The sequence below is a fragment of the Drosophila nasuta genome, chromosome X (genome assembly GCF_023558535.2).
Source record: "Drosophila nasuta strain 15112-1781.00 chromosome X, ASM2355853v1, whole genome shotgun sequence".
NCBI classification, from domain to species: Eukaryota; Metazoa; Arthropoda; class Insecta; order Diptera; family Drosophilidae; genus Drosophila; species Drosophila nasuta.
The window spans coordinates 25589466-25605666 of NC_083459.1; the positions used below are offsets into that span (position 1 = coordinate 25589466).

The 16201-nt window shown below is 41.5% G+C and overlaps 4 protein-coding genes across 4 annotated transcripts in view; 2 read left to right on the top strand and 2 right to left on the bottom strand.

Moving 5' to 3' along the window:
* LOC132795318 (relaxin receptor 2) overlaps positions 1 to 7290 on the top strand; it is a 41256-nt gene extending 33966 nt beyond the window's left edge. The window contains exons 13-18 of the mRNA XM_060805971.1: positions 4519 to 4754; positions 4831 to 4945; positions 5133 to 5277; positions 6606 to 6760; positions 6821 to 6894; positions 6968 to 7290. Coding sequence (XP_060661954.1) covers positions 4519 to 4754; positions 4831 to 4945; positions 5133 to 5277; positions 6606 to 6760; positions 6821 to 6894; positions 6968 to 7290 — 1048 coding nt within the window. The remainder of the gene's footprint in view (positions 1 to 4518; positions 4755 to 4830; positions 4946 to 5132; positions 5278 to 6605; positions 6761 to 6820; positions 6895 to 6967) is intronic.
* Positions 7291 to 7318: 28 nt separating this feature from the next.
* Positions 7319 to 9549, bottom strand: LOC132795320 (26S proteasome non-ATPase regulatory subunit 5). Its single transcript, XM_060805973.1, has 2 exons — positions 8317 to 9549; positions 7319 to 7784 (listed from the first exon to the last, which is right to left on the bottom strand). The coding sequence occupies exons 1-2, from the start codon at positions 9408 to 9410 to the stop codon at positions 7421 to 7423; spliced, it is 1458 nt and encodes a 485-aa protein (XP_060661956.1). The 5' UTR covers positions 9411 to 9549; the 3' UTR covers positions 7319 to 7420.
* A 297-nt stretch (positions 9550 to 9846) lies between these two features.
* Positions 9847 to 11967, top strand: LOC132795319 (brahma-associated protein of 60 kDa). Its single transcript, XM_060805972.1, has 3 exons — positions 9847 to 10094; positions 10162 to 11439; positions 11510 to 11967. Exons 1-3 carry the CDS (start codon positions 9984 to 9986, stop codon positions 11663 to 11665), a joined length of 1545 nt encoding a protein of 514 aa, XP_060661955.1. The 5' UTR covers positions 9847 to 9983; the 3' UTR covers positions 11666 to 11967.
* Positions 11968 to 12928: 961 nt separating this feature from the next.
* On the bottom strand, positions 12929 to 16057 carry LOC132796307 (lipid scramblase CLPTM1L). Its single transcript, XM_060807433.1, is given in 3 exon segments — positions 12929 to 13324; positions 13326 to 13910; positions 14921 to 16057. Coding segments are annotated over 3 exon segments (1719 nt in total). The 5' UTR covers positions 15836 to 16057; the 3' UTR covers positions 12929 to 13105.
* Between the last annotated feature and the right edge of the window lie 144 nt (positions 16058 to 16201).

Below are 16201 nucleotides of genomic sequence, written 5' to 3' on the forward strand. Positions count from 1 at the left end.
AAAAAAAAAGTTGTTTCTTCTGAAATTAATCTAAACGAATCTTTATAAAAATACGGAATCAGATCAAGCTCCTGATACTTGCGGACTCACAGAGTTTATGGCTTAAGTTAATTCATTGTTATTATAGAATTAAAATATTAAGGCAAAAATAAGGCAGCAACATTCTCTTTTTATGCATACTCAGCGAATTTAATAATAAACACATATAACCTTCGCTTGAAACTTAGTTGAACTTGAGAGTGAATGATTGTAATCATCATCAACGTTGAGTTCAGTTGTAAAGAGCACGACGAAGACGTTCGCGCAACAACAACAAATGCATTTGATGTTGATGATCATTGCTGCCAAGTGGAGCTGGAGTTGAACCTGCAGTTACTGCTGCTGGTGCTCCTAATCCTAATCCTGCTTCTTCTCCTTCTCCTTCGACAGCTGCTGCTTCAGTTGTAATTGCAGCTGCTGGGAGCTGCGATTCAATCATCAAGCCATTGTGACTCACACATGGAACGCCGCCGCCTCGATTACGCTCAACAATATTCAGATTCAGATCAGGATTAATATCGGCAGACGAGCTGTTTGTTTGGTTTTGACGCTCGTACTCGAAATGCATTGTAAATTTACAAATTTTGATTGTTTTTTTTTTGAGTTAGTTTTTGTAACGTTTCGATTGCGGCAGAGTTTAAAATATTATTGAGTACTAGTGCCTGGCATTGACAGAAGCGAAGCTTACTGAGGAAGCTACTGGGATACACAATATTTCTATCATTTAGTTAGACTCATAATCAATATGCTTTAGTACATTTGCTATCACACGTTTGAGGTCAATGTTAATTAAACTATTTATTTGAAAATAATTTTACCACTTTAAATAATCTATTCCAGCATTATTGCTTCTTAATTATAAAATATGTAGGTAATCTAATATTTAGCATTAGCAAAGTTGGCTGTCTTATTTTGTTGTTCAATTTTTGAACATGGTAAATTTGCTGCCCCACGTTGGGCGCCAGTCACTTTTGGCATGGCACTTGCCACGCTGCACCTTAAGGCAGTTGCAAGTTTTGGCAATGCATTTCCCATTTGGCATTTTCATTTGCCAAGAAAACGACAAGCAACAGCAGATACGGAGCGAGACTCAAGAGACTCAAGAAACTCAGTCAGTCAGTCAGTCAGTCAGTGAGGCAGTCAGGACTTGTCGTCAGCTAACTGAACTGAGTGATTATCAGACTGCCAGCCACGTAGAGCGAACGAGACAAGAGACGAGAGGCCCTGCAGCTGCTGAACTAACATACGTTGGCGTCTCCTTCGATGGAATTTTCATGCGAAATGAAAATGAAAATTACGTTTTTCCTAGTTGTTTGTTTGTTTGTTTGCATTACATTTACATGCTCGCTTCACTTTCAGTTCAGTTCCGTTTACAGCACTTCGGCTCCTTTTCAGTTTTTCCAGCTTCCCTTTTGGCAAGTGTCTAATGTGAGTGCTTGAGTGTGAGTGCGAGTGTACTCACACTCATTCGCCAAAGCAAACATTACAAGGCACGTTGTGGCATGCAGCATGCGGCATGCTGTGTTTTCGTTGACGTTTTCATAAAAATTAAATACTTTACCATTGTTTTGAATAACTCTTAAGCAATTTCGCAGCAGCTTCTTCTCTCCTATGTTCTTGTTGTTTGTGTTTGGCTTAGTCAAATTTCCACTTTTCTCTAAATCCAAGTCAAATTTCAAGTTGCTGCAACTTTTTGCAGTTGCTAACAGCTTTCTAATCACTTATGCACATATAGTACATATAAAAACACACACTGTTCTAAACTATGTTGTCTACTTTCACCGTATCTACGGTTTCAGCAGATCAAAACTTTTGCAACTTTTATAATTTGTGTTGCCGGCAGACAACACACGCCTTCTACAAGCATTACTTATTCATGTGCCGAGTGTTGCTTTAACAATTATTACTATAAATATAGAGTTGTTGAAAAGCTTTTTCTTTAATGAGAAAGTTTTTTTTGCAGTGTGAAAGCTTTACGGTTTCTGCTTATTTCGCTGTGCAAATTGTTTGCGTAAAGTAAATGAAATTCTTTAAATTCTTATTAAACAGCTTAAAGTTGTTGAATTTAAATTGATGTACTCCTATCTTATTTTTTAACTAATATTTAAAAGTAGTTCAAAATGTGTATAAAGCACAAATAATAAATCAACTTAAAGCTCTTAAAACCTAAAAATAAAACCTTTTCAAGTTATTTTAAATTCTCATTAAACAGCTTAAAGATGTTGAATTAAAATTATTTCACTTTCTATCGCCTTTTTAACTAATCTTCAAAAGTTAATCAGGTTTTGAAATTAAATTAAATAAAGCACAAATATTCAATCAACTTAAAGCTGTTAAAACTTAAAATAAACCCACTTTAAGTTGATTCATTTGTGCAAGCACAGTCATCAATTAAGTTTCAAAGCTCAAATGTAATATTTTCAAAACTTCAAGGTTATAAAGATAAAACGTTTTAATTTTAGCTAGCGTGTTTCAGTTAAGCTTTATATTAAAAGCTTTTAAAGTTTTTTAATGCGTATGAACCACACATTATTAATAAACTTAAAACTGTTTTATTTTTTCAAAGACTGTTAAAAAAGTAGTAAAGTTGTTCTTTCACTCTTATTGGTTTTATTTTTACTTAATACAAAAGCTCTTAAAGTTAATATAAACGCAATTTAAGAAACAACTTTAAGCTCCCTTTTTTTTAAATAAGCAAGTAATTTTTATTTTTCATCCTCAAGCAATTTAAACGAAGTTCTAGAAGAAGATAATTTGGAGTGTCTTCAAAGTTTTACCTTAAATTGATAGCAAATAAAAAGTAAAATGTCAAATTCAGCTGCTGCTTAATCCCCTAGTCTGCATTCAAATGTGGTAAACAGTTTGGCTGCTTAGTTTAAGCTGCCTGCAGCAAGTTAAAGCCACAATGAAGGTGCCATAAGTAGAATCATGCTCGTAATTTGTAACTTGGTCGACCTTCGACCAATATGGGAGGCGAGTATGAGGGGGAGTTGAGTACGTGTTTATTTTCATATTTACATTTCGTAAGTAGAAGGAAATGCGCGTAAAGCAAATTAATAGATTGTAACACACACACATACACACAGAGACAGAGACAAGGACAACACACATTTGAAGGCGCTTATAAATTATAGTTCGCACACTTGCAGAGGCCTCTATGACTTGCCCAAGCAATCATCACCCATAGAGCGAGCAGTGTGTAGAGTGTGGTGGTGAGTGAAAGGTGGGGTGAGTAGCGAGTGCCGAGTGCCAAGTTGTGAGGGAAGCAGCGACAATTGTTGGACTGCGCCGTGCGTTCGTGGCAACTGAATCATAATTTCACAACACACACTCACACAGTGACTGCAATAATGAGGCGCCCAACCAGTTGACAATTGTATGCCACACACGCTCTCACACACACACACCCACTCACGTGCCTCACACAAGGGCTTCGCTTTTGTTTGCACCTAATTGGCCATAGCAAGTCTCAAAGGGAGGCACCAACTTGGCAATTGCCGTAGAAAGAGCAGCAAGTGGGCGCAAAGTGTTTCCCTGTGGCAAGATTTGGTTTGGTGTTGGGGCAGCTACTTAAATTTGCTTTAATTGCCCGAATTTATGGCAATTGGCATTCCATGTGCATACAGTGCGCCATTGTCTAAGCAGTGCTGACAATTTAGTTAATTCCCTGCTAGATTTCGGCTGAGCAAACTTACTGGCTTCATAAAAGAATAGTATTGTTTGAATTACCCAAACATTTGCACTCAAATATTATTATTATTGCGATATGTTTGAACTGCTACAAACTTGATATATAAATTGTATATATAAATGAATAATATAATTAGAAAGTATCTCGAAAGATCCATAAACTTTATGTTACTATAAAAAAGATTCAAAGAGAATTGAATAATCAATTGTCAGCTCTAAATTAAAATTAATTATTCATTCTAGTACACTTGCTTTTTATTTTATTGTAAAATTTCATAATTTACTACATACCATATCACATATTTCCACCAGTGCTTAGCGCAGACCCAAACCGTAGCATAGTACATCTATCAGGGAGAGTTTAGCGAAGATCCAAATCAGTTTTAGTTGTAAAATATAGTTTAGCAGTATTTCATAATGAATCTAACTTAACTAACTTATCTAATTAATATTCAAGTTGTTTAGGATTCGGGTTAGAATAGTTTTCACTTCTGTGTCTAGCTCTTTAGTTAATATTCTTTTACTTCTAAACTTAACACACAAACCTTGCTTAATCACGTGCTTAGCGCAGACCCAAACCGTAGCATAGCACGTCTATCAAGCGAAACAGTTTTATTTGTAAGATATATTTTAGCCGTACTTCAAATAAAATCTCAAGCAAAACTGGCAAGTTATCTTATAAATATTCTAGTTTTCATCTCTGTGTCTAGCTCTTTTGCTCCTTTCGCACAAACACACTCCCCTTTACTGTCTCTTCCTCTGATTTTATTTGCGTTGCCGCTTTTTCAGTGTCTGGGTCATGGCCTCCATTGCCGTGGTGGGCAATTTGCTGGTGCTGCTGGGTCGCTATTTCTACAAGTCGCGCAGCAATGTCGAGCATTCGCTTTACTTGCGCCACCTGGCGGCCAGTGACTTCCTCATGGGCATCTACCTGACGCTAATCGCATGTGCAGACATCAACTTTCGTGGCCAGTACATTCGACACGAGGAATCCTGGCGTCACAGCGGACTTTGCGCCTTCGCGGGTAAGCCGCACTTTCCACACTCTCGCTTCATTTCAATGTCAACCCTTCCCCTTTCCTTTGTTTTTTGCTTCTTTAGGCTTTCTGAGCACGTTCAGTTGCCAGTCGTCGACGCTGCTGCTTACACTCGTCACTTGGGATCGTTTGATGTCTGTGACGCGACCTTTAAAGCCACGAGATGCTGAGAAGTTTCGGTAAGCTGAAGCGTTATGTTTGCTGGAGAAGAAACAAATTACAATTAAATGGCATCTAATATTACAACTATTAGGCTTTACGATATTTTCTCTTATGATCATAACCTCACTTTATGAAACCCTAACCTCACTTTAGCAATCAGAAGTCTTGTCTAACATTGGCATTTACCGTTACTGTTATTTGCAGCATAGTACTGCGTCTGCTGCTCGTTTGGGGCATGAGTTTTATCCTGGCTGCCGCTCCATTGATGCCCAACGATTATTTTGGCGAACATTTTTATGGGAACAACGGTGTCTGCCTCTCACTCCACATACACGATCCATACGCCAAGGTAAGCGGACAGCATATTAAACTATAAATTGCAATAAAATACCCCTTGAACCAAGTGTAATAAAAATAAATAAATAAATAATTGAGGAAAGTTACGTTCTATAAACAAATAATTAACAAGTGGATAATATATGTAAATCATTTACCTTTTAATAACAATATAGATTTTCTTTATATTTTATGAATACAAATTTAAAATAAACAAGTAGAAAAGTTATAGTCGAGTGTGCTCGACTGTGAGATACCCGCTACCCATTTTTAATAAAGGTATTAAAGGTATTATTATTTATTATGCGGTATTATTTTCACAATATACCGAAAATACTTAAAAATACTAAAAATATACCAAATAGTATGTTTGGTATATCGATATAGTACACCATTCAAAATATTGCATAGACGGCACAATGTACCAGATTGTCGGCCAAAGCAACTCAGACCCCTAGTAAGTAGGCGTTTTTGCCCATACAAAAGTATTTCTCTAATAACTTCCACAATTTTTAGCTGATCGCAACCAATTTTCACGAATCATAACTACTATAGTAATTATTGCATATACCAAAATTCGCAACTCTAGCTTTAAAATTCGATTTTTTTCGATTTGCGGGGGCGGAAGTGGGCGTGGCAAAATTTTGAAACAAACTTGATCTGCGTGCAAACATAGCAAATGCTGTAGAAAAAAAGATTATAGCTCTATCTCTTATAGTCTCTGAGATCCAGTGCTTCATACGGACGGACGGACAGACGGACAGACGGACAGACACACAGACGTACAGACGGACATGGCTAGATCGTCTCGGCTGTTGACGCTGATCAAGAATAGATATACTTTATAGGGTCGGAGATGCCTTCATCTACCTGTTACATACATTTCCTGACGGCACAAAGTTATAATACCCTTCTACCCTATGGGTAGCGGGTATAAAAAGTAAGCAAGCTCGAGTGTACTGCATATAAAATATACCATAGAGAGCAGAATATACCAAATTGTCAGCCTAAGCAACTTAAACCTTTAGTAAATAACCCCTAACAAAATCATTTCATTAATAACTTCTACAAATTTTATCCGATCGCAACCAAATTCTCTGAAATCATAAATATTATAATTATTATTGTATTTACCGAAAATCTAGCTTCTCTGTGTAGCGGGTATAATAATAATAACAATTGATAGTGAACGCTAAACAGTCCAACTTATTTAAATGTAACATTGCTACGAAAATGTATATATAGTAAATAAAAAAGGTTAATGACTGAGAGTAATGACAACTAAATAAATGTAAAATACTATAAATACTAAATAGTATTTAATGTGTTGTATCTTGACAGGGTTGGGAGTACTCGGCGCTGCTGTTCATCTGCATCAACACGATGTCGCTGGTGTTCATTCTGTTCTCGTATGTTCGCATGTTGCAAGCGATACGTGACTCTGGCGGTGGCATGCGTAGCACGCACAGCGGACGCGAGAGCGTCGTGGCAACACGGTGAGTTGCAAGATGAGAGTTACAAACTCTTATTAAATGCAAAATATTTCATCCTTGCAGCTTCGCCATCATTGTGACCACCGATTGCGCCTGTTGGTTGCCCATCATAGTGGTCAAGATTGCTGCTCTATCCGGTGAGTTCTTGTCTTACATCTCTTTCTCTTTCTCCTTCTCCTTCTTTTACTTACTCATGCCGCACTCTTCTAGGTTGTGTTATATCGCCCGATTTGTATGCCTGGCTGGCAGTGTTGGTACTGCCCGTAAATTCGGCACTCAATCCAGTTCTCTATACGCTGACAACGGCGGCATTTAAACAGCAGTTGCGTCGCTATTGCCACACGTTGCCCAGCTGCTCGTTGGGCAACAATGAGACGCGTTCCCAGACCCAAACCGCTTACGAGTCCGGCCTGAGTGTGAGTCTGGCCCATATGGGAGGCGGCGCTGGAGGAGGTGGTGGCGGTGGCATTGGCGGCTTTGGTGGCGGATCGGGACGCAAACACATGTCCCATCGACACATGAGCTATCTGTAGTGCGTGCTGAAGGTGTGTGACTGTGATGTGATCTATAAATCGTTAATTTTATTTGTAATGTAATAATAACAAATAACCAGAAAAAATAAAAGCTTATCAGCTAAATGCCGTCATTCCTTATAGTAAAATGCTAATTGCTACCCTCGGTGGCGATATTGACTTCAGTGGGCATATAATCTGGTCCCTCCTTAACGTAGGCGGTGAAACGGACAATATCGCTTGGCGAGAGCTCTGCGCTCAATGAAAGCTTCTCCACCACCAGCCATTTGATTAACTTGACTTCTCTGTCCAGCTGCTGTTGACGCGACAGCAGAAACTCAATGGCGCCCGCTGTCTGTTGCACCGCCTTGACGCCCCAATCGTACTCGCAAATCTTATTCAGAAAGGCCAAGGCGGTGACTTGCAGATCGGCGAATGGCGTATTGAGTAGCTTCATCAGATGATCGATCTGCTGGCCACCAGCGATGATTTCATACCAGCCGCCCAGCAGGGAACTACAACAAAATCACGAAAACGCATTAGTTTAGCTGTTAAATTTTAGATGGATATTTTTAGAGCAATGTTCATTTAAGGAAAAAAAAGTAAGAAAAGTATTCTAAATTATGTGAATATTGAAAACATTCTCGGCTGCTGACGCTGATCAAGATAATATATACTTTGTAGGCACGGAAATGCTTCCTTTTGCCTGTTACATAGATTTTCTGGAGGTGCACAGTCATTATAAGCTTCTACCCTATGGATACCAGAAAGTATAGGAAGTATATAAAAGTTTCGTACCTATAGCTTTTAAACAGTTTCAAACATAGCAATAATTTGGACTAAGTGAAATACTTTAAAAGTACTTTTAAGCTGAAGTTCAATAAACAATATTTGCATTTTGCAGAGGCGCGTGGCTGATTTAAAAAACAATATTGAAAAGATTGGAAGCTCTGGGAGCGTGGCCAACAAGTTATTTTGATCAAGCTAGCCAAACAAACGAACTGACAGAAGAACAATTTTATAAGACTGAAGACATTTCAAACTTACATTAGCTCATTGCTGGGATTGCTGTGTGGGAAGAAGATAGCTTCCAGGGATTCGAGCAAACGAATCTTGAGTGGCGGTGGCAAATGATGCAAATACTCTCCGTAGGCGCCGAACACTTTTGCGAGCACCGGCTGCAGTTGCGACTGCATCAATGTCTTGCCCTGCAGCGTACATAAGAGATTGGCCAAGGTGTCCATGGCAATGGGCAGCATGGGATTCTCTTCGCTCAACAGCAACTGGAATAGGCAGCTCAACATGTCTGGATAGCCCTGGATAACCTTTTGCGGCTGCACTGCAGCCACTTTGCCAAAGAATTTCATGATGCCGGGCAGCATAAGATTGGCGAGCGGACTGTCGCGATAGTTTTCCACTTGCTTGCTAATTATCTCGAGCACACCACGACGTTCCATATAGCTTAGGCCGTGATTCTGCTCGGCCAATGGCACCAAAATCTCCATAACACTGGACACTAGGAGCACATCATCGCTGGACACTTCGGCGAGCGCCGCATCCAATATGAACTCAACGACGCTAAGATCGTGCGGACTCTTTCTGGCCAATTGGACACCCAATTCGTAGACACGACAACGGACCACTTCGTTCTGTTTTAACAGATTCACCAGTCCATCCAACACCTCGCTCTCTGTGGACCAATGATATCTCCTAATTGAGAGGATTTCCGTGACTTCGGCACTCGATGTAGTCTCTTTCTGCTGTAGCTCATCAAGCGCCAAGAGTATCAGCTTGTTGGACGGGCGCTTTGGTGAGCCCTCCAGGCTGAGCTGGTTTAGCACATAAACCAAAACAATGCCACGCATTGCGGCATTGGGATGCTTCACCGCTTTGCTCACCAGCTCAGGGAACTTGACATCGTGTACACTGGGCTCAAGATCTAAAAGACAGCCGCGCACAATATCTATGGCCAGGTTTGCGTTATCCTCGCCAACTTTTGCGCAATCGTAAATAGGCTGTGATTGAAGCAATGTTTCGAGAATTGGCGGCGGTGCTGATTGTGTGTTCAGCTCGTAGAGTATCTCGGCCAGGGCGTCAGGGCGTTTGTTTTGCAGATTGTCCAAGAGTGAAGGCCACTCCATGGCGATGGCGTTGTAGTTTAATTCACACAATTAGAGCAAATAATTCAAATGTTTGGCTGCGTGTTGTGAAAAGCAAAGCGTTTTTTATTTTTGTTTGTCACGTCGTTTAATGTGACCGCTTGCTACAAAGCACAACTGATTGTGGTATCGATTTGTTATCGTTTATTGTCGAGTTGTTATCGAATTGAGTTCGTTTTATTTTACGCTGCGCTCAGTTGTAATACACTCGTTGTAATATTTTTATTTTGAATCATTGCTAATTTATTGACTGTTATGTGGTAAACCAAAAATAAAAGCAATAGCTGCTTCGCGAGCCAACAATATACTAAATACATTGAATATGCTATCGTTTGACGCTTGCTCCGTTTTGCGTCAGCGTCTTCGGTATTTTTCGCGCCGCGTCAAGTGCGTATATTTTCGCCAAATTGAAGAATACGGTCACAGTGTCGACGCCATTTTACGGAGACGGTTCGCGTTTTTTTTTTTGTGACGCAGCGTTCTAATAAATTCGCGAAGAAAAGTGTGTGCGTGAAAATAAACGGGTAAAGGTTTTCGGCAAAACAAAGTGTAAGAATGTCGCAACGCTTTGCGCCGGGCCAAGCGCCAGTGCAATCGCGCTACCAGCCACCGCCACAAGCTCCCGGCATGCGTCCCTATCCGCCAGGCACCGGCGCCACTTTCCCGGTAAGTAACTATAACTGTAACTGTAAGACCACTTAATCCATGGTGTAAATGTATGTGTGTTTGGCAGCCTCGCGGCTTTCCGCTGCATCCGAACACAACGCAACCAGTGCCGGGCAGTGCTGCCGCACCCGTTGGTCCCGGCCCCTCGCTACTACAGCGCGCCTCGCAGCCCACCTTCCAAAGCGGACTGCGCGGCAGTGGCTCTGCAGGTGCTGGCGGTGGAGGCGGCGGCGGTGGTAGCAAACGTTCTGCCGAAGCGCGCAGCGGCCTCAATAGCGCTGCCGGCGGTGGCCCCAACAAAGCGGGCGACTTTGTGCCAGGCGCCAAGAAGAAGAAGAAGCTGGCTGACAAAATATTGCCACAAAAGGTGCGGGACTTGGTTCCAGAATCGCAAGCCTATATGGATCTGTTGACATTCGAACGCAAGCTGGATGCAACGATAATGCGCAAACGTCTCGATATACAGGAGGCGCTTAAGCGTCCGATGAAACAGAAACGCAAACTGCGCATTTTCATTTCGAATACATTCTATCCGAGCAAGGAGCCCAGCAATGATGGCGATGAGGGCGCCGTCGCCTCGTGGGAATTGCGTGTGGAGGGACGTCTGCTGGAGGATGGCAAGGGGGATCCCAATACAAAGGGGAAGCGCAAGTTTTCGTCGTTCTTCAAGTCGCTGGTCATCGAGTTGGACAAAGAGTTGTATGGGCCCGATAATCATCTAGTTGAATGGCATCGCACGCTGACCACACAGGAGACGGATGGATTTCAAGTGAAGCGACCCGGTGATCGCAATGTGCGTTGCACCATCTTGTTGCTGCTGGATTATCAGCCGTTGCAGTTTAAACTGGATCCACGACTCGCCCGATTGCTGGGCGTACATACGCAAACACGACCGGTGATTATATCGGCGCTGTGGCAATATATTAAGACGCACAAGCTGCAGGATGCACATGAACGCGAGTACATCAATTGTGACAAGTATTTGGAGCAGATCTTCAGTTGTCAGCGCATGAAGTTCGCCGAGATACCACAGAGACTCAATCCGCTGTTGCATCCCCCGGATCCGATTGTTATCAATCATTTCATCGAGAGTGGGGCGGAGAATAAACAAACGGCGTGCTATGACATCGATGTGGAGGTCGATGATACGTTGAAGACACAGATGAGCAACTTTCTGTCCAGCACGGCGAGTCAACAGGAGATTCAGGGTCTTGATATGAAGATACACGAGACGGTGGATACCATTAATCAGATGAAAACGAACCGCGAATTCTTTCTCAGCTTTGCCAAGGATCCGCAAATGTTTATCCATCGCTGGATCATCAGTCAGACTAGGGATTTGAAAGTAACTATTGAAATTGTCTTTATTGAATGCTTCGAATTGATAATTCTGTATGTGTGTTTTTTTTTCACAGCTTATGACCGATGTGGTTGGCAATCCCGAGGAGGAGCGACGTGCCGAGTTCTATTATCAGCCGTGGACACATGAGGCGGTGTCGCGCTACTTCTTCACCAAGGTTAATCAGAAGCGCGCCGAGTTGGAGCAGGCGCTGGGCATACGCAACGGCTAAACGGAAAAAAAGCAAATGCTGAGGGAGTTTACCTCTTTTTTAGTCAGTTGTGCGCACGGCAAAACTCTTATTTCCTTCCTTCGGCAGTATAGTTTAAGGCTACCCAACATGCTCTATATATACATAATTATATAATTTTTTTTGCCAATAACACGAGCAAAACCAACAAACAACATCAACATACAAACAACATTCACCCAAGACACAACCACATCAACATTAGCAACAAAACAAACTACAACAAAAAGCAGTCTCAGCTCCAGCTGCTAGAAATAATAAAAAATCATCATTAATACACATAACTATAAACCTTCTGCTATCCTGATTTAAAACAAAATATCTTGCTGCCATCTCATAACAAAATTCCATCATATTCACCGGATCCAAATCATCATTGAATTGGTACTGCGAATTGTGATGGTAAGTTCTTCATCAATTAATAAGTTACCAAGTTATGATTGGTATTATTGAAGAGATCATAAGCAAGATTTAAAGGGATTCAAAATTGAAAATTTAGTGAAATTTCCTGATCTACGTTAGATAACTTAAGATCCGATAGAAGTTAAAATAAAAATAAAAAGGTAACCAATTTGGAAGATACTTGGTCTGCTCATTTAAGCTGTTCAATATAAAAAATAAAATAATTTGTCAAGAATCATTAAATATTTGTCCGATTAAATATAAATGAAATGGGAATTGTCGAATTAAAGTTTGAAATAAATTTTAGATAGATTTGAGGAAATCTTATACTTATATAGCTCAAATTCAGAGTTTGCTGAGCACAGATGGAAGTGATCTGAGAATAATCAGCCAAAAATCAAGATCGATTATGTAAAGATATAAAGGGGCTACAAATTTAAAATTTAGTATGCCTAAAATTAGTGAAATTTACTAATCTACGTTTAAATCCAATAGAAATCAAAACTAGGTTTGGAAATTGGTTAACTTTGCTGTTCTAAAACCTATAACAATAGGTACGAGTTCTTTATGCCTTGAGCATAACATTAAACTAATTTCTATTATAACTTTTGAGTTAAACAATCTATATTTTAGATTATTGTAGAATTGATTTGTGAACTCCTAAATTGTCTAGCGAAATTGAGGCGAAAGTGTAAGTCGGAACAGGGCGTTCTCTCTCTTTGTTGCTTTTGTAATGATTGCTTAGACTATGAAAATAGTCAGCTGTGCACTGTTGAGTCGATCAATTAAAGTGGAGTCAAAGGTTGACTCCGAGTTAATTGTCCCTCCCTTCTGTGGAGAAGAAATTGAGAAATGTTTGTGGGGGGAAAATCGTTTGCATTTACTACATTAAACAATTACATTACAAATGGGAGCTATGGGGATTTACAGCCTATGGTTGAGACTAATTGCTAAACAAATCGACGGAATGTGTTGGATGCTAGAGGCTAGACGATGATACACACTTTTCCCCAGCGTTTTTCAATCGCGCTTCTTGCGAGCGCCAGCACTTGAAGCAGTTGCAGCAGCAGCGGGAGCAGCAGGAGCTGAAGGCGATTCGGTGATGGCGACTCCCGTATCGAGACGTGTCTTGTCCACGGGATAGAGCCAACGTTGATACAGATAGATGAGGAATACGATGTCATCGCGCAAACAAGCGACACGATGCGCCGTCGGCATTGTGATGATGAATGCAAAAAAAGTCATCGATAAACGTATTAAATGCCTTATACATGAAGGCACGCCAAGGCAACGCAGCAACCGATTTCAGTTTATAGTTGACAAACAGTTGCGGCAGCATGAAGAGGAAACCAAAGGCATAGACGCCATTCACCAGCGAATTGAGGGTCCACGAGTACCACGAGCGATGTGGCTGATAGATCAACGAGTAGATGGCGCCGGCTACGCATAATGGATACAACAGATAGCTGAGATAACGCATTCCCTCGCGATCAAATTGCTGTGTCTGCTGTTCAGCCAATTGGCCCGGTTCCTCGGGTGGATTTGTGCCATTGCGTCGATCCACCTGCTCCAGTTTGCGGCGTATGAATCCGCTGAATGTCAACTCGATGCGCAGTATCTTTTTGCACTTCCACAGCTCGATGACGGTGCCAAGGGCCACAGGCACAAGCACCAGATACGATGTCTGCTCATCCAGCAGATACATAAATATCACGATCTGCGAGAAGGCGCGCCAGAGTATCGTGCGTGTAGACAAACCCTCGTAGGAGGTTTTCTTGGCCCAGAAGGCCACGTCGTTCTTGAAGCTGAGAAAGTCGAAGAGCATCTGCAAAGTATGAGGGCGAAAGAGGGCAAAGGATTAAAAACTGAAGAGTTACGGTACATGTTAAATTTAGGAAATGTATTACTGAGTCATAGCTGACTTTGGTACAGCCAAAGATTTCAGAGGTGAGCTCTGTATTCCTAAGCTTTGATTATATCAGCCGTTCTGTCTGACAGCATGTTCAATAAGCTACAGCTTTAATACAATATAATCCATACATAATTCGGTTAAAGTAGATTTGTTTCATCGTCATTCTATGTGAGCTAGAGCTAAATAATTTGCTGACAATGTTCCCGTATCGTTTAACACAGATTGGACAATCCGTCGTTCTGTCTGACCGTCTATTTAATAAGGTTTAGTTTGAATACTACATATATGCGCTCGAAAGACTAAACTTTGTGATTATATTTCTGCGTGATAGATAAGTGGATTTAGTTAGCTCTTTCCATTCGTCGTGACCACCTATTCAATAATGTTTAGTTTGAATTAGAGATTAAAATTTGTGATTATTTTTCAGCGTAATAGATAGGTCTATTTAGTTAGCTCTTTCCATCCGTGGTTGTCTGTAACAGCATGTTTGATAAGCTACAGCTTGTATACTATAAGCTAACTTTTTTGCTATATATATAAGTCGGTTAACGTGAATTTTTCGATCCGTCGTTCTGTCTGACAGCATGTTTAAGAAACTTTGGTCCGTAAACTATATGCGCTAAAGGAACGACACTTTCTGTCAATTCTTCTGCGATATATAGTAGATAAGTCGATTTAGTTAGGTTTGTTCATCCGACGTTCTGGTTGTCCGCCTGCTTAAGGCCGCCTATCTTAGATGGTGTATGAGATGGGCCTAACAAATTTATTGACTGTATTTCATTATTATAAGTGAGTCGATTTATCCACATTTGTATATCCGTCGTTCTGTCTGACCGCCTGTTTAAGCATTTAAAACTCAAATACTACTTGAGATAGAGCTAAGAAATGTGCTGACAAAATAGCCACTACAGTCAGTTACTTACGTGCACGCTGGAGATAAAGATGGTGCCGCACAACAGATACACATTGGTGTCGGAGAAGATGCCCTTCACCTCATCGATGTCCTTGGTGGCAAAGCCAATGACGAGCAGCGCTTGTGTGGCATGCTCCATGAGCAGCTGTAGCCGCAGTTTGCCCACTCCGACGGGTTTGTAATGGAAGCTAAATGTGAATTCGGTGGTATTTCTGGTCACTGGCTGCAGATGCTTCAGTCGGGTGTTGAACGTATCCGTTTGCAGTATTGGCAGGATTTGTTGCTTGCGATTGATGCGTATTAATGGCGCCATCTCGGGCGGCACATCCGCTTGCGAAACGGAGAACAAGTCGGTCAACAGCGACACATAGACATCGGAGCGTATGTGTGTGGTGGGCAGATCGACGGAGCTGGACGTCGATGTAGTTGTCTTCTTTCCCGACTTGGTCGGTTTAGCCGTTGGCTTTGATTTCTCGCCCGACGCCTCGGAGAGCAGATTGAAGGCCTCGGCGCGTGGCAACATGTAATCGCAGAGGCTGAGAGTGTGCACCACCGTGGGACCATCGCGACGCAGAGTGCGCCAGTCGAGAGGTTCGCCATCCAGGGCGAGCACCACATGAAGGTACATGGTGCCATTGCGACGCGTCTTGAGCGGCACATTCACCTCAAAGTCGCGATCGAAGGGTTGCGTGTAGTCAAAACGCTGTTGCTTATACAGATCCTGGACCTCGGAGGCGATGGGATTGCGTGTCAGGGAACTGAAGAGCGCCAGTTGCATCGGCGGTTGATTGGCCAGGAATGATGTGTAGCAGGGGGAATCGCTGCACTGCAGCGTTGTAAAGATTTGCGACATCTGATAAATGGAATGCATGATGTAGGCCAAGAATGCCACGCCCACAATCGTTGAGATCGACGGCATCGCCATGGTGACGATGACGATGGGTGGATGATGATGGTTGTTGGGGGATTAAAGCTGCAAAATTATATTAATGGATGAGGTGAATGCTGCTGCAGCTGCTGCTTCTTCCTCGTCCTCGTCGTCGTGGCGACAACAAAAAATCAACAAAAAACTAATAAATATTGCAATTAGAGTGCATCGCTATGCGATAATTGCCGGCGTATCTGACAATGTTAGTAGTATCGTTGCCCTATGCCAGTGTTGTAAAACGCGATGCCACCTCATCAACAGTGTTGCACAATGCTTGGGGCAACTTTGTTTACAACGCTTCGTTATTGTTTTATTTTATTATTTTATAATATTTCGGTATTATTTCTTTTTTTTTATTTTTCT

Bases quoted from the DNA above. Each gene is read 5' to 3' on its own strand.
- LOC132795320 (XM_060805973.1), bottom strand. From the start codon at position 9,410: ATGGAGTGGCCTTCACTCTTGGACAATCTGCAAAACAAACGCCCTGAC. The intron at 7,785-8,316 runs GTAAGTTTGAAA...ATTTTGTTGTAG, and splicing joins AATCCCAGCAATGAGCTAAT to TTCCCTGCTGGGCGGCTGGT.
- LOC132795319 (XM_060805972.1), top strand. From the start codon at position 9,984: ATGTCGCAACGCTTTGCGCCGGGCCAAGCGCCAGTGCAATCGCGCTAC. The intron at 10,095-10,161 runs GTAAGTAACTAT...TGTGTTTGGCAG, and splicing joins GCACCGGCGCCACTTTCCCG to CCTCGCGGCTTTCCGCTGCA. The intron at 11,440-11,509 runs GTAACTATTGAA...TTTTTTTCACAG, and splicing joins GTCAGACTAGGGATTTGAAA to CTTATGACCGATGTGGTTGG.